The 24910-nt window shown below is 30.6% G+C and overlaps 2 protein-coding genes across 4 annotated transcripts in view; one reads left to right on the plus strand and one right to left on the minus strand.

Moving 5' to 3' along the window:
- The window catches only part of LOC105432177 (uncharacterized), a 337430-nt gene that overhangs the window by 223321 nt on the left and 89199 nt on the right, over positions 1-24910 (plus strand). The window lies entirely within an intron of this gene.
- The window catches only part of LOC105432174 (uncharacterized), a 158300-nt gene that overhangs the window by 70571 nt on the left and 62819 nt on the right, over positions 1-24910 (minus strand). For all 3 annotated transcript variants that reach the window (XM_011646849.3, XM_011646846.3, XM_089083230.1), the window contains one exon: positions 3370-3517. In XM_011646849.3, coding sequence (XP_011645151.1) covers positions 3370-3514 — 145 coding nt within the window. In that variant the 5' untranslated portion in view covers positions 3515-3517. The remainder of the gene's footprint in view (positions 1-3369; positions 3518-24910) is intronic.

Below are 24910 nucleotides of genomic sequence, written 5' to 3' on the forward strand. Positions count from 1 at the left end.
ATATTCAGAAAAAAATAAAAAAGTATAGGAAAAATAGCATCCAACAAACGTTTTCAAAGAGATTTCAAATTAAACAAAATAAAATTTTCAGTATTTTTTTTAAATAAGACAAGAATAAGATAAAATAAATAAGGATTTTTAAGGAAACTATTATTAAAAGTTTATCTAATAAACTTTTAATTAATAAAAAAGTCATACGTAATTTATTTACTTGCCTTCAGTTTCAAATAAAAGCCCAAATAAATTCAGTTGTGAGAAAGGCAAAATATTGAAATGGAAAAATGGAAATCAAAGTTTGATTCAATAGAAACGCCTCCACAAAAATAGACAAGTCCGCTCTTTGTAACAATTATTTGTATTTTTCGTAACTACGTTTTTTGTAAAAGTCGTCACTCGCTAAAGTGACGACCAAGTGCCTCGATAACAACAGTACTGTGTTGAGGGCCTGTTGCAGTGAATTTTTCCAATGTTTTGGCATTTATATAGAACAAATATCGACTTTATATTGGAAAACTTGTCGGCAGAGAGACTCTCTAGTGTTGTTATCTGGGCATTCGACAGTACAGATTTAAATCATTCTGGTGACGATTTCTTCCGATACAACTGTATATAGGATGTCTAAAAAATATTGCCATTCTCTTCGTTTAAATTCTTTAGATACTAAAAATTGAATCTATCTTAACAAAAAATTGATTGCGAATTCTTTTTTTTCTATTTTAAATATTACATTACATTATTATCATACTAAATCGTACGTTTGAAATTAAAAGAAAATGCATTTTGAAAAATTAAGTAAGATTCAATTTAATTTTCTTAATTAAAGAAAATTTGCTTATTTCTTTCTCTTTTTCTGAAATAAATAATTCAAACATGAATCGATTACAAAGCTATTAATATGCAAATATGATAAAATAATCATTATTTTTTTTTAAGTGATACATTAGTAATTACAGTCTTATTATAAAAATTTTATTTTTTATTCTTGTCCTATATTTTTTACGCCAAAGAAATACAAAAAGATTATTGTCACGGCAAGTGCATTTAATAATATCTCTTCTTTCGTCTCGTAATACGAAGATGGTACAGGGTGTAAGGTAAAAATTACTAAAATTAGAACGATCTTTGTCGAGGATTTCGCCCCGTTAAACCCGGTCTTAAACAGAAACAATTCTCCAGAAAGTCGGAGATCGTTTACATTTTCGCGTTTAAACGTTGTTTGTAAAAGAGATATTCGATTTGCAGAATTTGTAATTTATCTGCTATCGCGTATTGCACGCGGCGTCGCCTCCGTACAGGACGCGGCTTATCCTTCGTATCGGCGTCCCTCTAATCCGGCGAACGCCTTAATTCCTGCAAGGACGAAGTTGCCCTTATTGTCTTCGTCCTTTATTGAGAAAGTAAGCTGTTTATCGGCAGCTAGCAGCTCCTTGTAATTTCGACATCCGACATTCGAAATTGCGATTTTGCCGGACAGAGCGGCGGGATAACTTCCCAGTGATGATATCCGACGACGCGCGCTCGGCGTTGGAACGCCAATATCACCTGCGTCGGCACGAAGCTAATTCCGCATTCTTCATCTTTATTATATAATTTTATCCCGTTGGCGGTTTTTATTACATTACTTATCGCATAATGCATTCGTCCATTTTGTATGTTGCTTAATATACATAGTATAAATCAAAGTGAGAGCGTTACAAGAATTATATATTCTATTTCCTCGGTTAATTAGTAAATAGATACTTTGCCTTAATAAAATTTTAATTTAAAGCTCAGTCACAAAGGCGTGCAATGAATGTTTTGGAAAATGTGAATCAAGCTTGCGCAGAAGCCGAGAAGAATTTGCTGTTAAAAAAGTCCAAAGTCATGAACACCGCGAGGTCTCTCGTACATACGTATGTTGGATCGTAATAAACAGTTTATAACAAATTCGATAAAAAGAGCGAGGGATTTGAGATTTTCTCGATCGTCGATTTAATCATGTTCGACCTCAGTCGAACGGTCATTCTCGACTTATCATCGTCCGTCTATCTATCACTCCAGATCGCAATCGTAATTTCGTTTTCCAGGAGAGGGGTAGGACCCCGCGCGGGAAAAATGATTTTCCGGGATAACAAATCCTGCGATTGCGGGGCAAACGAGGTTACGGCTTACAAAGGAAGAGAAGGCAGCGGCAGTCATCGTGGCGCTCTTCCTGAAACTGGAGACCGACGGATATCCAATTCGAGCTATCGAAGGTCAAGTCGCCGTGGCACAAATTGCGTTACCGGGATCCCATTTTCCCGGGGCCCCGCTGCCCCTTCCGCTATTCTTCTCGATGCAATTTTTCCGCGCCGGATAATAAGTTATTCGATCGCGAATTATCGAATGTTATCAGGCCACCGATTTCTCACGCGATTCGATTTATTGGGAATGCCTTAGGAAGGATTGAGAACAACATTCGGAAATAATCAAATGATTCTCTCATTCCGCGCTTATAATCGATTTCTCTTTCCTTTACGTCGCTCTTCCATCTTTATTATTATTGCTGTATTTTTTAAATTCACAGGGAATAGGGGTTACGGTTTGCAGGATTAATTGTAAGTTCGCGCGCGCGTGTGCGCAAGGATTGCGAAAGAAATTATTCCGATGGAATCGCGAGGCTGCTAAATATTTCCACGAGATATATAATTGAAACGAATTAAGATGCGAAGAAGATAAATAAAATTGAGAAACTGTCGCGATCTAGATATAGATTTACCATATATCTGGAAATACATTTAATGTTAAAGATAAAGAAGAAATACGTAAGAGATAAAATTAAATCTTTTTACTTCGTAATATCACTTTTATAGACACATTTCGTAATATCACTTTTATAGACACTTTTATAGACACATATAATAACGTTAATGCATATTTTTTTTCTAAAATAATGAACATATACATAAATTCCCTGTCATTTTTAAATTATTTCCTTTTATACAGTATTTTTAAACTCTTAATTTTTTCTGGTTCTATTTCTACAGTTTTGCCGAGCATGTTTTCAAGAGATATTTTTAATAAGTGTCTTTTAACTTCTTAAGCTATGTCTTTTAATTTTTTTTAGCTATTTTTATATAATTTATATATATATTTATATATATAATTTATATAATTTTTATATTTTTATATAATCTATTTCTTTCTACTTTTTGGCATATTTATTTTTAAGAGAGAGAGAGAGAGAGAGAGAGAGAGAGAGAGAGAGAGAGAGAGAGAGAGAGAGAGAGAGAGAATGAATATATATTTTACAAAGACCTTTATGCAGAGCTTTTAACAGATTATTTTTAAGCTATGATTTTATTCTAATAGTTTCGTTTTTACCAATTACAATTTTTACAATAAACTTACCGGCCAGACGGCCATAGCGTTGAAACATTCGTTCCACATCGGTCTTACTGCATTGAAATGTATTCAGATTCCCGACGAAAACGCGTGAATTCACTGCCTGTGGGTCCTGTGAATTGGTCTGGTTGCCCACTTTGCTCATCTTCATCGCCTGAAAACAGAAAGGCAAGACAGTTCAAATACCAGTTCTCTTGCTATTTTAAATGGTAGTGGAATAGAAAAAGAAAGCTTTGAAATAAATTTTTACAAAATCCAGATAAAATATTGAAATATTTTTAATTCACAATAAACGTACATTTAAAGAAATTTTACTTAAAACAAAAAAAAAACGACTTTTAATAAAAAAAAATCTTTTATGATTAAAAGAAGATAAAAATTAAACTTAGAAATATTTAAAATAGGATATAAAAATAAATTAAAACGCAATAAATCTTATTTGGAAGCATTTAATATTTGTTTAATCAATTTAATGCTATTTATTTTTCACATTATATTATTTTTAAGAAAAAGGTTAAAAAAATGAAAAAAAAGAGAAATGATGGATTAATTCAATTAATCATGAGATCGATTAATTCAGCTAAAATGCCAGTTGCCACTAACGATCTCGTTAGTTTTACGCGTTATTTCGCGAAAGTAAAAAACGAACTGTTGCACAATGGGATTGCGAGGCGTTAATTAATCCACGACGCGCCAATTAGCGATCGCGAATGTCCCTTTGACGCTAGAAAGATATGTAGGCATCCACGTATATTGTAAAATAATCATCGTCGTCATTACTATCTATACATATTTGCTATCGTTTGTTTTTATTTTGTTTTAGATACGTATCAATTATTCGTTAAATAACAAATTTAAGACGAACGTGTCAGTATTGATTTTGTATTAAAGTATATCATATAATCTTTTTCAGCATTTAATATCCATACCCGATCTAATCTATTAATGCCTTAAATGGCACAAACACACCATATGTCATCTTATCGCGATGCTTAAGATGAATATATATAACCGCGTCGAATTTAATTTAAAGGAAACTGATGATTAAAGCCACAGGCAAAGATACCGCGCGTAATTCACTATATTACTTAAGAGATTACATTGACATTATCGACAATAATAATTGACGGAATAATTATCACGGTCGAATGAATTTTTCGATGGTGTCTTCAATATAATCCGTGTTATTTTCACAACACATCACGCATATCTTTCGCCGTGTCGCTCGTCGCACGAATCCAATTTGTAACTTTGATTGCCTGCGATAGAAAAGTTTATTGGGAGATCATCAAAAAGCTTGCATCACCGATAAACTAGAAACGATTATCGATTTCGTAGGTGCATCGGGACGGCGATTGACACCGGCACGACGCCGATGTATATGTATATATTAAAGAGTTGTTCTCCATAAATATCGACAGTTATATGGCGAGATGGCCCAGAGGTTGGGGCAGATATTGGCTTGCACGTCAAAATTAGTAATCGACGCGTCGGTGAATTTAATCGACGAAGAATCGTCGTTTCGCCTCCGATTTTACGACGCGGAAGTGAACTCGGTAACGCCGGCCCCGATTAAATCTATACAGGACGTTCCTAAAATGCCTAGCCAAGCTTTACCAAGATGAACTTAATCATCTGATTATTCTGATCGTAAAATGTCATAAATATAAGATGTTAAATACATCTTTTTGGATTAGGCAAACGTTAGAAGATTTGAATATATGTCGTGTGATAATTTGGAATTAAATTCATTAATCGTAATTAATCGTTAACGAGTGAAAAGAGTCATAAATAATATCGTTGCTTCGTTATCGAAGAGAAATTAGGATTATTTAAATTTGTAACGTGCAATAATCCCAATCAGCTTGGCACTTGGCAATGATTCTCGCGGCGGATTTCTAATTACGTTCTAGTTGGGCTGGACTAGAATTTAGCTACCACGTCGGCCGTTATTTATGGCGTGAGCCAATCCTAAGGTATGCCCACTATTTGAAACGTTAATTGTTCTTACGTATTTCTTACGCAAATAGTCAGAGAATATATCTTCTTCAAGTATAAAATCATATTGATTTAAAAATTTCATAGTAATTTATTGTTTTTTTTACTTCCTTTTAAAAATTTCCCTACAATAGAATTTCATTTTATGCAAATATTTATCGTAATATGCATTTTATTAAATTAATAATAAAAAACAGTTTTTCGGGAATATTCGTTAATTAAAGCTTACTCTTATTTTATTTTGGTTTTAGCAACCGGCTATGCTATGTAACTTTTTCTTGTTTTCTTCGTAATTAATAATAATAAAATAAAATTGATAAAAATGATTTATTTTGCTCATACATCGAATTTTTCTTTCATTTATTCAAAAATACAAATATATAATATACAGCGTCCTTTTAAAAGAAAACTTCTCAATCTTCCATAACTATTATTCTTCTTTAATTTATTATCTGATAACTGTATATGATTTATTACCAAATTATACTCTTTCTCTCTCTCTTTCTGTTACATAAAAGTCTACAAATTTATATTAAGCAAAATATAGAATTATTATTAATTGAATTATCTTTCTTTAATCTTATTGGATATTTACTTTATATATATCTTTATGGAGCATTTAAAGTTGTTATTATCACAAGCTGATTATAGCTATCATTAATATATTAAAATCAACTCGCGCTTCTCGCATAAGTTCTGGGAACGAGAAACTTAGAGGATTATTCATAATTTATGTAAGAAACGAAACAAAAGCTACAAAAGCTGTCGTATAATTTTATCCTACTGTCGAAGTTTGGACGTTCCGATAATTTCGTCTCTTGCAGATTTCCAAGTGGTTTCAACTTTCTCAGCTCTTTATACATCCGTAGAAAAGGTGTGCCGTAGATGATAAAATAGAGTATCGACATGGTCTCCAAAAATTTGGCGATTAACGAAAGGTAATTTATAAATATTATATTGCGAAGGTTTGAGTCACTTAACGGTATTAAAAAGTTCAATGAATAATCAAAGTGCAAGCGTTTGCATTTTTAGAAATCCTTTTTAAGGAAATTTTCAAGTTTCCGTTTAGAACATTCAAGTATAATAGAAAATGCAGTTGCATTTTGGTTTAGTCCAATTAAATCGAATTGAGGTTTTCGATTACATCAAATTCACGATATATTTGATTTTGTCTTGCGCTTTGTGGTTCAACGCCATTTCATATCGATAAACTGTTACCATAACAAGCTTATACAATACTGTAGTCAAAGCTTATCGAAAATAACTAATAACAATAGTTGATAATAGTACTACATAACTCGGTTACTAAGAATTTCAATCGAACCAAAAGATCAAATAAATCCCACATGAATTATTGATTGAAACAGTTATTTTACAGATTGTTTACAATACCGAGATAATTTTACATAATTACGTGATTTCACATTGTTTTGCTACTATCCTAAAATAAACTCATACGTGCAAAATCGCTCCCACTCGCAACTTTCCGCACGCATGCGTTTGGATAATTAGCGCTAATTAGGCAAATTAACGAGCGCGGAAGACCTTAAATTCTTGGTCAGGGTGCAAGTAAACAATTACACGCGTTTACTTTGAACTACTCATGGCAAGACGCGAGCGAATGTGAAGCGAGGTGAAAGTTGTGCAAATGTTTACCCTAGAAGTGAACTGCACAAGGAGTGAGAATGAAGAAGATGGAAGTTGAAGAAAGAGGGAAGAAACAAAGAGAGATAGAGAAAGAACAACTTGTGCAAAGGAACGATATCATTCATGAAAGAGAATGGGAAAGCTTAAATCTTAGAATAATAACGGCAAGATTCAAGGAATCGGGAATGTGATATAAAATATTATCAATGCAGAATACAAGATACACTCGATGAGAAATACATCTCTGTAATCTTTGCAGAATTAGAACATCTTATCTTTAGAATCTTCATTTATACATTTATAATGGAGATCTGATTTCTTTATTTAAGAACTAAACATTCATGTCGCATGTGATTTATTTAAATCGTTTTATAAATTATTGTTTCTTCAATAATCTGTAATTCGTAATTATAGATTTACATATTCATAATCTGTATAATTTATAATCACAAAATTACATATTAATTTATGATTCTGTAATTAATCTATAATTTATAATTAGAGAGAACATCGGCGTATTAATTATTACAGACCTAACCGTTACAGTTTTTTTTTTTTTTTAAATATGCCACACCTTTATTTCGCTAATATTTTTAACTCGACACTGGATTCATATTATTGCACGTATCACGACGTATTTCTGCAACAGCCAATTAAATTACATATTTTATGGTATGTTGTGTTGCTGTTACATCGAGTATGCAATATAGGGACGTGATTATTATGATTTGAGATTAGTCGCATTTAACGTATCATATAACATATACTCTACATATTCATTTGATATTTGAAAAGGGTTGCATCCCGAAACCCAAACGTTTATTGTAATTAACATTGACATAATGGTACCTCACATGAGATTCTTTTTTAAAAAAGAAGAAAAAGATAATAAATAATGTAATTATGGCACTGCAAATGTTTTTCATTAAATGTCACGTGAAATTATGGATCAAATTCTGTCGTATGTATTACGAATACTCTAAAATGGACTTAATACACTAATTAACGATGGCATACTGATTATAAACCACCAAATGTACACATATATTGTACTAAGTGACGCAATATTATGCACTCAATAATTGATTACATTGTTAGAATCAGCCATAATGCAGCACAACTTATTCATATACACACCGACATGTTTGATTGACATAATACATGTATAATGCAATAATAATAATAATAATAATGTTAATGTTAACAATGAAGAAAGTAGGAATAAATTTATCGTAAAGTTTTTAATTGAAAGAAATCATTATTATACATAACAATATTAATGCGATAATAATAAAACAAACACACTAATACGATAATAAAGACGGTAGTATAAATAAAAAATAGAAATAGTTTATAAAATAGAATAGTTTAATAAAAAATTTTATTTAATAGTAAAAATATATTGTATGTCTAATTCATGTTAATTGAACACTGTGAACCTGTCATCATTAATTGTTATTAACTATAAAAGATGTTTCAAATAAAAATTAAGAAATATGCAACTATAAAAAAATTTCAGAATCAGTCGGTATAATATTGCTGCTCTACAACTGTCGCTATCAGAAAACAGTAAAGAATAAAAGAGATGAAGATATTCTTAAATGATACTCCGCGAAATTATGATACGTAAAATTACTCACGATCGTAGGGAAATCTAATTATCCTCGAACGACCTTGGAGGATTGCCTTGAGCCTCGTTTCGACTTTCGATGTAATCTCAAACTCGCGACGCAATGTTAATTGCGAGGGAGGCGACGTAAATTCAATTCTCCCTCCCGCCTCGTCGTGTCACGACGACCGGCATAGTAAAGTTTATGGCGAGAATTAAGAAGCTTATAAAGAACCGCCGAAGTCGCTTGATAATTCCACGTGTATCCTGCAGCTATTGCGGCTTAAAAACCGGAAACTCATCTTAAGAAATGTGTTTTCCCTGCTCTTTTTTTTAAATACTATTATTACTCAGCGTTAGAAATAACGTTTGCGAGTTATGGATAATTAAAAAATGAAGAAAAATGCTGTTCTGCAAACAGTAATCACTAGGCACTAATGACAAATAACAGAATGTTCTTTGTATTAATTTCAATTCCTGTCTTTATACATAAATAGAAAAGAACTCGGTATAAGCTGTCACTGTCACTGAGGCAATTCATAGCGGTTGGTAAATAATATCAGTAAACTTATAATCTCGTTTTTATCGTGGCGTGATTGTTCTGCAAGATGTAATTGAAATCTACGGCAAAACTTAAAAGGCTATTTGGTGAGAAAAGTTTCTGCAAACGTAATGTTTTCTCTCCGAGTAATTCGACGATGTGCAACTCTCTTGCGAAAGTAACGTTGCAAAAAAAGGAAACGTTAAGAATAACAGAAAGACTTCGTTTCGTTATTCTTTGCACGGTTTTTCCATTTCATTGCTCAATGAATGTAACGCTACTCCGATACAGTCGAATGGGAGACATTCCATTCTGCCAAACCTATTACACTTTTGCTTCATTTATTTGTTAATGTTGATACTAAGCGGTTCCACATCCAATGCAAACTTAGCTCCTTGGCAGAATATTGTTTCACACGCACTGACACTTGATGTTGCATCAACACATTACCAGATGACTCAGCCCCTCAGAAAGCAAATCCCAGACTCCTGTTTATGCATACTTTTCTCATCTTTCTGGCAAATCCTCTCTTGAAATATTACCGAGGCTCAGTTATATCGCATACTAAGGTGCAGAGACGTATTATAACTACACAGCGCACCTCACAGAGTTAATAATAATTACGACCAAGTACGACTAGGTACAAAAGCGTACCGACGTCATCAACTCCGTCCCCCGTATCCATTTTTATGATCTATTTCACGAGACAATCCGCTCGAGGATTCCGCTCACGCGTATGTCGCTTAAGATCCATTTTTTTCCAACCCGGATGCGCCATTCACCCTCCTCCTTACGCTATCGCGCTTGCATTCGGCTGCGAGTGAATTATTAAAAGTTCACTCGGGGATTCCCGAGAGCGCGGCACCAGCCTGCAAAAGGAGGATGATTGCAATCACGTCGGCTCGTAAAGTGATCACCAACACGTTTCCAGCTGCATCCCGATGCACCGAATTGCAGGCCGAATTGCGGACCACTCCAGAATGCATTGTCTTGGAAGAACTACGCTCACGTGACAAGTAAGGTACATCGTGGCAACATGAAATTATACTCGCTCGCATGGAAATGACTTTTCACAATTTTATTGCTGTTTAATCGCTTTTTAATTAATTATCAAATGCATATTGTATATTGTAAATATAAAACTATTAAGTTATATTAATAATTAGAAAATATAATTTGTATATTTAGAAATGTATATTAAAAAATATATATATAAATTAATGAATTTTAGAACTTTGACCTATGTTATATTCTTTAAAATATTTATAGATTATCCAAATGTTTAATGTGTCATTATTAAATATTTCTTCAGCTGATGAATTACTTAAGTATAGTTTCTCTGCTCACTTTACATTCTAATTTCTACGTTCATCTCAACTCATTTATTACTACCAATATTTCGCAACATTTTATTTAATTTTCATTATATTTATATTCTTCTTTAAGGAATTACATTTGCAATTGATATTGCTAAAATATTATTCTTAAGTATTTGGCTTTGCGTTGCAAATGTGGCGTCATTAATTCGCACGAGCGAACAAGCGCGCGGAATTCCATGACGGGCGAATGCATTAGGATGGTTTTACCGCGGTAATTCGATTTCTTCGCGTCGCAATATACAATCTATCCCTTTCGTCCCTTTCATCCCTCTCGTCCCTTTCATCATCCACCTGATAGTGTCCGCGCCAACGTAATTGCACCAATTATCGCCCTCTCCCAAACCCTCTATTTCCAAGTTTCCACATTTCTAAGTTGTAAACTCTAGAAGTATAAGAATAAATAACAGAACATTAACATAGAGAAATACGATATATATATCTATATATTGTCTTGTAGTAACATTTCACGTTAATTATATGTTTCATTAATAAATCGTAAATTTTATTTTAACAATCATAATATCATATTGAAATATATATCGCGTAAGTAATTATGAAATATATATCGCGTAAATATTTAAAAAAAATATATAAAAAATATAGAAATTTCAAAAAAATTTTAGAAGACATAATTTTTTTGACAATTTTTCAAATCTTCCTAAAAACTTGCTATATTATTATAGCGGAAAGTATAATATTTGAAAGAATTACATACTAAACGACATGAAATAAACTTTGAAGATGCGGATATAAAAAAACTTACAGAACATTAATAAGATGTAGTCCATTCTCGACAATTTTTGCATTTATTTTTTAGTCTAGTAGTATCCACATAACAAGAACGTAAAAGATTTTAGTAGAAAACTTGAAAACAAGTGTAAGCTAAAACTTTTATAACATCATGCCTCAGATAGTTTCGCACGTAGTCATGCTAAGGAAGAGAGAGAAAGCACTTCAATTTAGAAAAATAATGCTGTATGAAAAGTGTAGATACTTCAACTTATTTATTATTTCTAGTAGTCTGTAGTGTATTATTCTGTAGAAAATCGACGTATCGAGAACTGTCGACTAAGCAAAACTTTTCGTCGCGCGTGAATTTAAGCGACTTAACGGAAAAAACAAAGACGAGAGATCCTTATCCTCCCCATTCCCCTCAAAAAAGGAAACTTTCTCGATTCGTTCCGCTTGCGAATCCTTTAATTTCCAAATTGAATTCTGCCAAGGAAACTTTCCTCTTCCGTTTCCGGCTCGCGTAACTCGATTAATCGACCCACTCGAATCTCCGTCGACCTCCAAAAGTCGATCTCTACAAAATCCCAGCGTGACGATGTATCATCAGTTCATTCTTCCTCTTTTACTTCCCCATTAATTTATTCCGCCTGTAAAATTACACGATTGATTCAACAATCTATAAATTTTCATATAAATATTTATTTATTTGAATTCTAAAAAAAATCATAAAATAAGTCGAAAACTCTGCACCGAATTAATAATTTTCAATCAACCGAGTTGCTCCCGAATTTTTTGCGCAATGTAATCTTCGCAAAGAGTAAGAAAAAACGACGTTTGCACATCGAACATTAAGAGGAAGCGTTAATACCAATCGGAATCCTCGCGTAATTGATTCCACGTTTTAAGAGCGATCTTCCTCCTCCCCCTTTGAATCTCTCGCTGTTACCTCGCCATCCCTATGGCCGGTCGGCACTTTGTTTCCGAGGCGACGGAGGGCCGGGGGATGTACGTGATTCGATTTGGCGCATTCCGATTTAAACTTTTTCTCGAATTCGCGAATGCGAGTATCCGGTGACAACTTCGCGCGGGTAATTTCCGTTTGATTAAGGAACCGGGGAAAAAACGTGTTCGACGTGTTTGAGGGTAAAGGGGAACGAAGAATCCAATATTCGCGGTGGACGCCGAAGTGATGGTGGGGAAAGGGGGAGAATTAGAAAATGGTCGGCTGGCCGACTGGCCGGTGAAAGGATGCATTATTTATCGACACGTTTTTCTTTTCCGACGCGGAATTTATGGTTTTCGTTTGGGCATGAAAATATGGCTAGAAATTGTTTTATATTAATAGCGGATAATAAATAGCCATAGTTAAACTGCACGTTAAACTGCATTAAAGGATCTTTTTTAAATTCTTCCTTCAAATATATTTGTTGGAAAATTTTATTAATTATTGAGAATAAGAAGAAATGTTCAAAGTAAAAGCAATTGCGTGTTACGAAGACCATTCTGTCACGAAACGTAGCTTTAATTTATGATACATAAATATTCATAAGAACTCAAAAATTCCCTAGTAAATTCACTAATAAATTCATGAAGCAAAGAATATTTGACGATTATGAAACGAAGAAATAGTGAGAAAATAATCGAATACTAGCGATCTTTGTAAAGTTGAAATTTACGTAATATTTGCGAAGATATAAAGAAAAAAAGCATCAAAACTTACGACTAGCCTTTTGCGATCCTAATCAAACTTTATTTGCTGCAATTTTCTTTCTCGCACGCCAGTGGAACCAATATATTGGATTTATATTTATTTGCATTACATATATGTATGTTTAGACCGATTAGCAGATTTCAAAACTAATCAATTTAATTTTACACATTATAAATAACATTAAATATAAAATATTTTTTGAATATATATGAAATTATTTTGTATCAACTATCAAAAATAAAAATAAATAAGTTTAGTCTATATCTTTAATAAAAAACTTTATGTGACATTTATTATATTAAGCTTTATAAATGTTTAATAATGATAAAAATGTAAATGGTCTTTACATTAAAAAATTTAATAAAAATACTCTTCTGTACTTTTATATATATATATATATATATATATATATTTTTTTTTTATTTAGTAAATTTTAATTAAAATATATTTAAAACATTACATTTCCATTTACGTAAAAATAATGCTTGGTAATATTATCTTATAAATAATCATAAATAATGAATAAATAAATAATGAATGATCAATTTAAATTTTTATTTCTAGCTACTAATCGTTCGAATATAATCTAAGCAGTACATGCAACATCGTTTACCAAAATAAATCCAGCAATTTGTTGAAATTTAAAAATTTTTAAGTTTTGATTTTTTTTACGTTTATCATGAAACATCTTGTGCGCATGTTTAGATGATGGATCGAAAAGCGGCTACCTAGTGAATGTTAAGACTCTCAACCTAACAGACAGCCTAAATATACGTTTCGTGCTGTGTAAAGATGAACGCGGCCGATTATTCCGGAATCCAATTTTTCCATCGCGATGGAGTTAACGCTGTCTTCGTATAGCAGACGCCATTTTTACGGCACCGACGCCGCTACCGCGGCACAATCCGCACGGCTCGCGTCCGAATCGAGTTATCGTTCGTCCATTCGAGAGTCGGCCATTCGTCAGCGGCCGGAATTGCTTCTCGAAATGGAGCGGCCTGGTTATAACGGAGTACAGCGGCCGCCATTTGAAAGTCAAATACTTGCGTGGTGGAGGACGAGAACGGGGGAGGAGAGGGGAGGAAGAGGGCCGGAGATCTCTGGGGAGATCTCAAGACATTTCGTACCGTTCCTGATATCCTTCGTAGACCGCAGACTTCATCCGATTAACGCGAGTTTCTATAATGCGGCGCGGAGCATCTTGCCAAATTGGCTACGACTGGCTCAATTAAATCGGAATCAGCTGATAGGAGACGTAATGGACATCAAGAAGTGTCGGAATAATGAGATCCGTACGGCCACGAAAATGGTCAGATCTTCCGATTCATCGGCGAGAATGCTGAAATTTCGTGTCACAAACGGCATCAAGATTCTCAGATAACGCTCGTGCGACACGATTCTCATTGTGTGTGATTCCTGTTTACTCTCCCAAAGCTAAAGCATCCCTAATGTCATATTGCTTTCTTTTTAGAAAATTGTATTTATTTTTTTTTTTTTTTTATTAACACATTTTTAATCTTTCTCAGAAATATTATCTATAAAGAAGTTTAATATTAATTTTTCTTATTTGTTTTTATGTTTATTTCGCTCCATCTTATAATAATGAAACTGAGTAGTGCTATTTCAATTTACATAATAACTTTTAAATATAAAATATTATTATTATTAAATATTATTAATATTATTAATATAAAATATTATTATTGTTATATTTCCAATCAAGAATTTTTTATTTATCAATTCAATTTATTGCAGCAATTTTTTTTTAATTTTTAATATTAATTTCATGATTAAATACTAGTTACTTGAAGATTAAATTTCTGTCAAAAAAATTTACTTAAGAATTTTCTGAAAGATAAAATTTTTTTACCAATACAATCTCGCAATTTAATTGAACAAAATCTTTAACTTTCAATCGCCTTCAACCGAAAAGATATTAATATCGCAACTTTGAGACAATGAATCTTCTCTCTTCTTACTTTCTTACTTAGAACTTTGTCATCCATTTTGATGAGAAAGTCGATAATTCTGAAACATTCTACATATATATCTACACACACACACACACACACACACACAAAATAATTATATTTATATTTTATTAAATATATATTTAATAAAATATCAAAACTGGAAAAGTTATATTTAAACATTTGATTTTTTAATCGTTTTCTATATTTAGTATAATTATATATTATAAGGAAATCAGAAAATGTTTCAATTTACAAAATACACAACAAATGGCTTGTCTTTTTTAAAATAGAAAAAAAATTAAATTTTCTTAATATTGATCAATATTTTCAAGGTTCTTGACACTATATATAAGAGTCAGGAACCTTGAAAATATTAGTTACTTATTTTTATAGAATATAACTGAACGATGCATGTATATCATTCTCATACCTTGCATAATATTTCATATCTTGCATGATGATCTTCATAATTAACAAAAATAAAGGCAGCTTTAAAAAGTTTTTCATATACCACTCTCATCAATTACTGAATATAATAAAGATTTATTTCTCTATTACATTACTATGTGTAATATGGCTACAATAACTTTCCTAAGTGAGGGAAAAAACGCCACTTGTTGATCGCTTTGATCAACCACTGGATATCATAATATTATTCATTCCAGTAATATCTCTGTCTTCTTTTTAAAATATCGTGGTCAAAGAAGAGATAGCTACTACAATGAAACGTTTATTAAATAATGTTTCCTAAAATACTTTTGCAATGTGTAAAATACTTTTGTAATATGCGAGAATTGAGAAGAATAATTACATCAATAAATGTTAACAGATTCACTATTATGTATAAAGTAACGATAAATGAAATTTCAATAGCCAATAAATAATCTTCATATATATATATATATATATATATCAAAAAGCAATTGTATAGTTCTTGTACTAATTTTAATGTACTAATTTTAATCTTTCTCAGACAAATGTAAAAAAAGAAAGATTCTAAGAAAAATTGAAACTTAAAAAATCGTCACATCAAATAACATACTGAAATAAATTGTGATTTATTTTGATATTTTCCGTTGTAATATTTCATCGAGCTTGCCGAGAAACGGAGGAAAAAAAGGAAAAGAGAGAGAGAGAAAATATATTCAGAAACAAATTATATTCATAAAAATTTTAACGTTAAATCGCTAACTTGAAACCGCGTATTCTTGTTTTATTTACAGGGAATATTTTAGTTTCTCTACGTATTCGAATTCAACCATCCGCTCGGTAATAAGTGACTTAAATAAAAAATAACATAAAGTTCGGATCGATTCGCGAAGTTGGACGACTCGGGCGGACGTGGTACAGCACAGGCGGACCGAAATCACGCTCTGATATATAGATTAAAGTTAGTTGTCGCGTATGCCACGCGTGACGGGACGAATCGCGTCGGGACGCCGCACGTCGAAATCCGCCGCCGCCGTGACGGAGTTCCGCGTAGTTACAGTTTCGATTGCGGGCGTCGCGACACCCCGGCAACCCCCGACTCGTCCGCGGCAATCGTTCATACATTCGTGATCTTGCCGAACAAATGAATTTTACCCGTAATGCGAATCGAATTTCAAAATTATTATTATTTCAAATTATTATTATTACGCAGTAATTTACTTCGAGATAATTTCTATTTCTCAGTGAGTCTCACTTAAAAGCGCGAGTTAGCGCGAATAAAGTGATCGGATGTATATTAATTCGGTGTAAAGTAGAATTTTGCAATTAATTCATTATAAACTAAAGTTTGTTTATAGATTGACATAAAATTTAATTCGGATATCGCTGCCTTTATTTCACATAAATACAATTTATCTTCCAAATAAATATTATTATTTTGAATTATATTAAATCTGAAAGCAATGTATAATATATAATATCTAAGTTTGTTTAATGTGTACATCTTTATTAATTTTAATTAATTTATCGCCGGAATTAAAAAGATAATTTGATTTCATAACAAAGAAGAAATAGTTTTGTGTTTGTCCACAAAACAGGTAAAATTCCTCTGAGAATAGCGAATATGTTATCATAAAGAAATAATCTGAAATGATATTTTCTTGCATTATTATTATGCGTTGAAATAATAACATACCGCGGATCACGCGATCAATGTCGCCATTAATCAGAATGTTGCTTCCATTCGCACAATAATTTCATGATAATCCGCGTGTGAAATCACCGTGTTCGCATCTGTTCCGTTTGTTTAAACAAATACATCCAGCGTATTCGCACGATAGCCAATCAGCGAACGATACTGATTAGAGCGACTTTGTTAATTAATTCTGGCAAAGAAGATCCGCCCTACATCACGATTAAACATTTACGTCTACGTGAAAAAAATTCTATCACACTGTATTTCCTTTCGTAATTTTGCTAATTGCGAAAAGATTCGAATTAATTAAGACGGAGACTCATGGATCAAATATCCATTTTGCTAATTGTTTTCTGAATTTTTACGAATATTTTTACAAATTGGCATAATTTTTTCTGAATCTGAGTTTCTTACTTTACTGAATAATACGATATTTATTCATATTTATTCATTTATTGTTCTTATATTATAATTATTACAAACAAAATATCACATTAAGCAATTTTTTTCTTCAAAAAAATCGTATGAAAAACATAATAAAATATTTTTCGTCAACAGTTAAGTATACAACATTAAATTTAAAATATTTTAATTTTGCAAATCTTGTTTACATCTGCATGAAAATTGTTTTGGGATTATTTAGAAATAAAATTATTTTATAGAAATATTCTGTGAAACTTCTACATACGTATTCTACATATTAATTTATTATATATATATATATATATATATATATATATATATATATAAAATCTTATATCTTTTGAAATAAAATTTCTGTAATTTTTATTAACTCTCTGCGAAGACCGTCAGATTACTTTTGCAAGAAACTTTAATATCAAGATGGGGGATAAGTCGATAATTGGACGCCATATTGACGCTTTTCGCTTCTTTAACGAGATGCAAACGCGTCTCTTCAAATTTTATTATAAATATAAATTCTCGGAGAACGTGTCTGCTGTTTCCATACATCGTTAGTATATATTATGGAGTGTTAATAGAAGATCTCAACTTGCGTTAATTTCTCTAGTCATGATAAATTCATGATCTACAGTCGCGACCCTATAATTATTACAGAATTTATTATTAAATCCAAAGCTGCATATTATAATACACGCTCTGTACACAACAGTTATAAATCATTCCGTGCCGATGTAATGTAATATGAAATAGCACCCGTAATGCATGCCATTATTTTTGTTATAATTTACAAGATCGGTTGCACATATCAAAAAATATGTTATTAATTCCGGTCCATTTATCCTCGGAAAATTTTATATTATATCATCTTCGTTTTCTGCCTCTTAAAAGCGCGTTGTTATTCATCGCTAAATACGTACGCTACATCCGCATAAATAATTATTCTATATGCGGCCACGTCGGAATCATTTTAATCCAGACTGGATTGCGTCCAACTCCGCGTTACAGTTGTTTCGTATATTTGAAATAGAATGATTCACAGACAAAGACCTTGTTCTAATTTGACCTATGAAGATTCAAGAAGCTCGTTGAATCATTTGAGCAGGTGCGTTTAACGTGCGTCGCGTTACAATTTTGCAGCTTATATTTATTTACATGTTAGCAATAAAAACGTCACGAACATAACGAGATTTTATCGTAAATATGTCAACTAATAACCTCAAGCTGCAACGAATTCTTCTAATTAGCGTATAATATTAAATTCATATTTCGTGATTGTGTCATTCTTGTATGAAACTAATGTACTGTACATATAGGCTAATTATATAATCATATATAACTATCACATTCTTGTCTTGTGAATTGATATTAAACTTCAATAAGTTAGAGAAAGAAAAAAAAAAGATAGATAACTGAATCGACTTTTTTTTGAAACAACTCGTAAAAATCTACCAACTTTAGCTTTTATATATGTATTCTAATTATTTAATTATTTACTTTATTTACTTTATTTTTTATTAGTTTTATATCATTAGACAAAATAAAATGTCGTTCATTGCAAATCATATTAATAGATACATTAAAAATCTAATCTATTAAACATTTACTTAATGAAATTGAAAGATCTTGTACGCGCAATAATTTATGTTCATGAATTAATCGTTCCTTCCGTATCATAAATCCTACAGATACATCTTGTAAGTATACAGACTATTAATCCTATAGACCTTTTAATGCCACTCGAGAGATAGGTAGCTATATTTGTAAATCCGACGACATGCAATTAAAATCGTTATTTTAAAAAAACAATCTTTTGATTTATCAATTTATCAATTTTACTGAACAATTTGAGAATTATTATTATTAAATATTCGATTTAGCTATCAAATTGAAAAATAATGATATTTATATTTTTGATGTTACACTTGTTTATACTTATTTACAATAAAAATATAAAATAATATAAATTAATATTCTTTTTAATAAAATAATTTTATAAAAAATTGAATTTACATCCTCTTTTATGAAATAGATATCGATTTATTGAATTTATGTATAAAAAAAACAAACAATTTGATGAACATGGCTTAACATATATCTAATTAAAGTACTAAATAACTTTCTTAATCTGCAAAATCGATTAAAATAAAGATACGGCTTTATATAGCATTGTTTATGATCGTTAATTATACAGTTAATAATCAGTTATTATCCTGCTATTTATAATATATAAGCTTATTTATAATCAGTTATTATCAGCTATATTGCAATTTTAGTATGAATGCAAATAGAATAGTTTAAAATTAGATCGTCATTAGTCTCTTCTCCCGCATATAGTGATTCAAATCATAAGAAGTATTCTTATAATCGATCGATATATATTTTAAAACCTAATAACTACTTCGAGCATTTATTCAATTTGTATTATTTACTAATTATTACTAATTTGTATTACACACAAAATTCATAATCAAGTATCACGCTCGGATGATATGTATCGATTACGTTTTACATTTTATAGATGAAATAATGAGAAAATATTACATATGTATGTGTAGCAGTGAATAAATATGTGTATATAAGTAGAATTCTTCTTCTTGCAAAAAGATAGAATATAAAAAGAGATAATATAGATAATTCGTACGCGCAATTTCCATTACTCTCTGATTTAATAGACAACTTTACAGACAATTCAGCTCGTTACGTTAATCTGTCAATCAGTCAAATAGTCAAGAAGTTATGTAATAAATCATACTAATGAAAAAGACAAGTAAGAAATTAATAAATAATTTGAAACAATTATTAAGGAATTTCCTAGAAAATTAATATTTATTTATATAGTAAAAAATTTTCTTAAATATTTTATTTAATCTTTCCTTTCGTAATTCTTTTTTAAAATAGAATTTTCGAAGATAGAACGAAACATTTTTATCAATAATATGTACAATAATTATTACTAATAATAACGCAACAATAATAGCTATCAATTTTTATTTTAGGAGATCTGGTTTTACAAATATCCGTCAAAATAATCAAATTCTTTATAAAAATAATCGATTTTATCAAAAATAACTCTTTTAGATTCTTTTATATGCTTTAGATGGATATGTGTGTTTCAATATATTATTTTGTCATTAAATCGTTTTACAGCAATACTGTTTTTGTGTAATTTATTAGATGAGATATTTAATTTATGGAAGCATATAAGAAACACAAATTACGCAGTTATCAAATAAACATCAAAGTAATTAAAATTACTTTTTTCCCCTGAATTTAACAGATGATATGTGCAAGTAAATTACGATAAAAAACAAATGAAATACGATAAGAAAACAAAACTGCGATTTTTTTAATTTTTCATGTAACTGAGACAAAAAGAATATATTCCTTTTCTTAAAAAAATATATAATATTGTGTTTTATTTAAATTTTGTGTGTGTGTGTGTGTGTGTGTGTGTGTGTGTGTGTGTGTGTGTGTGTGTGTGTGTGTGTGTGTATAAACGCACATACACTTAAACTATATATTCGGTTTTCATAAAATAAGTGTAACAGACATATATTTAAATGTTTAAACCGGTCATATAACGATCAATGAAGAAATATCTTAATTTTTGTAGATTAAATAACCTTATTAATATATCATATTATTAAATTATCTATTTTTTAATACAATTCATAAATTATGCATAACAGGAAAACTTTAGATCGCAAAGTTTAGTCTAATTTTATAAGATTTATTCAAATGCGATAAACGATGATAAGCTATAAACTTCCATATCCTTTTAATCTTACTTATCCATTAAATTGAAAAGTTCAGTGATCTAATTTATATTGTCAAATATGTAATAATACTATTAGTTCATAAAATTTAATCTATTTTTCTCAAACTCTTTTGTGTAAACAAAAGTGATTAAATTACTATAAGATAAAATCATTCGATTTATTTTTATGTGAATGTTTTCTGTGCTTTATTTAAAAATAGTAATAACCGAAATATTGTTTCTAAATTTTAATGCATCACTTGTTTGTTCAAAAAAACAATTCGTGAAACAATGAATTGTTATAACAGTATCATATCGACGAGTCCCTTACGGAAATTCGCACAAAAGAGCAAAGCGGCAGATTAATTTGCTCACTGGTTTCATATCGTTCCAAAATAAAATTGTTAAATAATTAATATAGTTTATTAAAATAAAATGGATGGGCTTGCTTTCATTCCGCGCGGAACAAAAAGGGCATCATCATCATGTCGGAGCCCTTTTCGAGGAACTCGCGAGGTCGTTAGCGGTGCGAACTTGTTATTGCATATTGTCGAACGCTACATTGTCTGTCTGGCAATATTGCAGTTTGCATTAGCTCACGAAATCGCGAGCAAGTCGTTCGCGCAGAATCGCCCGCGATTCCCATAATTCCAACGGTCGCTTTGTCGCAACTTCATCGCAATGTTGTCGCAACGAGACTTTGTTGCAGCCGTTAATTAGCAACTCCAAAATAGACGTCAAAAAGTCGTGTATATACCGGCGGAAATACAGATTCGTGGCTCTATTGGACCTCAATTATTTCAACCAAGTTACATGCATTTTATCTGCAATTATTGAACGAATAAACATTCAGTTCGTATATTTGCCGCGCTCGTATCTATACGTCACGTACAAATAGAGGTAAAATGAAATCAATATACAGAATATCTCACAGCTCGCGACCTTAATTTCGATGGCAAGCGATAAATTTAGAATAAATTTCTCTTTAGCAAAATGTCAAAGGATCATATTTAAAATTTATGGATTTTTTTAATACATAATAGCCTACTATTTGGATAATAATTTTTGGATATAATTATAATATAATAATTAATTTATATTCACTTTAATGTTCAGAATTATTTATTATAATTAATTTTAATATTCTGAAGTAAGTAAAATGTAAATTATCAGTTATTATCAGTTATTTGCTATTATTAGTAAGAATAAGGAATTATTGGAAATTCAATTTGAAAAATTCAAAGTTCCTTAGATCTTTCTATACTATAAAAAATTGCAATAAATCAATTCAATAATTTTCCATTATATAGACAGTAAGATAAATTATCTTTTAAATATAACGGATTTGTCTCAATTTTTATTGGCCAAGTATTACACAAATTTACATCACATTATCTTAATTTATTTTAATTTTTTCTTATCTTATCTTAATCTTAATCTTATCTTAATTTTTAAAAGTGCTATCTAAAATTTATACTGTATTTATTTTCATATACATCCTTCACAGTTTATTTTTTAGTTCTTATGCATATCCTTGTCAGTAATTTTTCATATATTTTTCATTGTTTTTAATTATTACAAAACAGCACATTAAGAATCACATATTTAAAAAAATAGAAGAAATGAAATTGCTAACGAGAGATTAAATCAAATTGGGCAGTCCGCCAAGCAGTCTAATGGTGACGCATTCTTATGTCTCGTTAGACGATAGATAGCGATTGAGGAATTAGAATTACACGAATTATTACTTATGTGATATTTCATTCAGCAGAGATTAATTCTATTCTTATTTGACATTACCTAGGAATATCCGGAAACGGATACATGAAATATTCAAAAGTACCTAGAAAAGCTTCACAAAAAGATCAACTATATTTAGTGTCTTAACGAATTACCAATGTACTATAAATATAAAATATAAATTTTTCATCATTTATGTTAAAAGTATAATTTTTTTAGCAAATTAAATAAAAATAGATTTTATTTTATATTAATGTGCATATACGTAACGTACAAAAAAAATATTTGATAAATTAAAATTTATTTATTTATTTATTTATTATTAGAAGAATGTATTTAATTAAAATCATATCATATTATCATATTTTATATATGCATAAATTAGTCTAAAAATTGACTTTATGACTTTAAACAATTTTTTAATCTATTTTAATTTTAATCTAATTTATGTAAAGTTTTAATATCATGTAGTTTGTAATTGCATCTTTTTCTATTGAATTAAATAGAACTATTAATAATCACAGTTATCTTGAATGAATTCATATGTATCATCGTCACATACTCTGGAATTAGTAATTAGTTTGACTTATGTTCTGGTTGGATGTAATTTGTAACTAGTCGTTAATTAGTCTCATTCATCTTCACTACAGTTAAAACAGAATTCGCAGGAAAGAGTATTATCTATATGCACCAAATAATGTTCTAATTAAATAAAAATTTGTTTAGCTTAGTGTATTAAAAAATTATATAAAAACAAAATTTTTTCTTTTAATTGTTAATTAAAATAAATAGTTAATTAATCAGTAATAATATTGATAAAATTATATAAGTATTTTATGCAGACTAATAGAAATAAAATATATAATTAATTTAATTGTTTTCATAAATTATAATTACGTAATCGTCCATTTACGATCGCCGTGACATTTCATCGGCCTTGTCTTCTAATCCTTTTTTGGAATAGCAGTCGGTGACATTCGACACTGCAAAGTCGAAAATCCGTGACGGTGTCCAATAAAGACGAAATTGCACGATCCAAACACGCGAAATATACGCATTGATGTTTAATGCAAAATTCAAATTGCCTTCCGACGTCCTTCTCCCGTCGCGGAAACATATGACGCAATCTTGGCAGGTATTGTCAGGAAACCAGCGACATCTTTAATGTATGAGAGAGAAAACGGGTAGCTGTGACGTAATTGTCGGTACGAAAAGGGATGAAAGAGAAAGGGAGGGTTAGGAAGATCAAGAAGGAGAAGACGCGCCGACGCGTAAATTCCTATCAGAGAAAATCGTGCAGATTTACGTTGATTTTCTTCGAAGTCGATCTGATTTGAAACGTGATTTGTGAAATTTCAAGATCAGTTGGTTACGAAACGAAGTAAATCCATAGAAATTAAACAATAATTTTAAATTATAAAGAATTGTCGTCAATATTTTTCCTGTTTGTGTAACAGACATATTCTATATGTTATAATTATACTGTTTTCCCAGAATTTCGTGTTTATATATAAATTCAGGATAATTTTATGAGAAAATGAGATATTGCAATATTTTCCAAAGAAATATGACTGATAATTTCGTGATAATTAATGATATGTATTAAGCACGTCGTTAGCACCAGTTATAACGATTATTAGCTGTAACTATTATTATGAGCAATAGATCTTATCAACAAACAATATTTTATTACGTATAATAAACGTTGCAAATAACATTTATAATTACATTTATTTTTCTCCTTTATTGTTTCTTGTTTTTAATATGTTTGTTATAAATCAGAGACTACGAGAATATTTACAATCGTTTTTCACAATAACGTGGATTGGAATCAGCCCATATTATTTAACTGCTTCCTCGGTAACGTTCATGTGTATGAGTATGTTAATAATTTATACTGCAGATATTTTAC

The sequence above is a fragment of the Pogonomyrmex barbatus genome, unplaced genomic scaffold (assembly GCF_055798465.1).
Source record: "Pogonomyrmex barbatus isolate J1 unplaced genomic scaffold, ASM5579846v1 scaffold7, whole genome shotgun sequence".
NCBI classification, from domain to species: Eukaryota; Metazoa; Arthropoda; class Insecta; order Hymenoptera; family Formicidae; genus Pogonomyrmex; species Pogonomyrmex barbatus.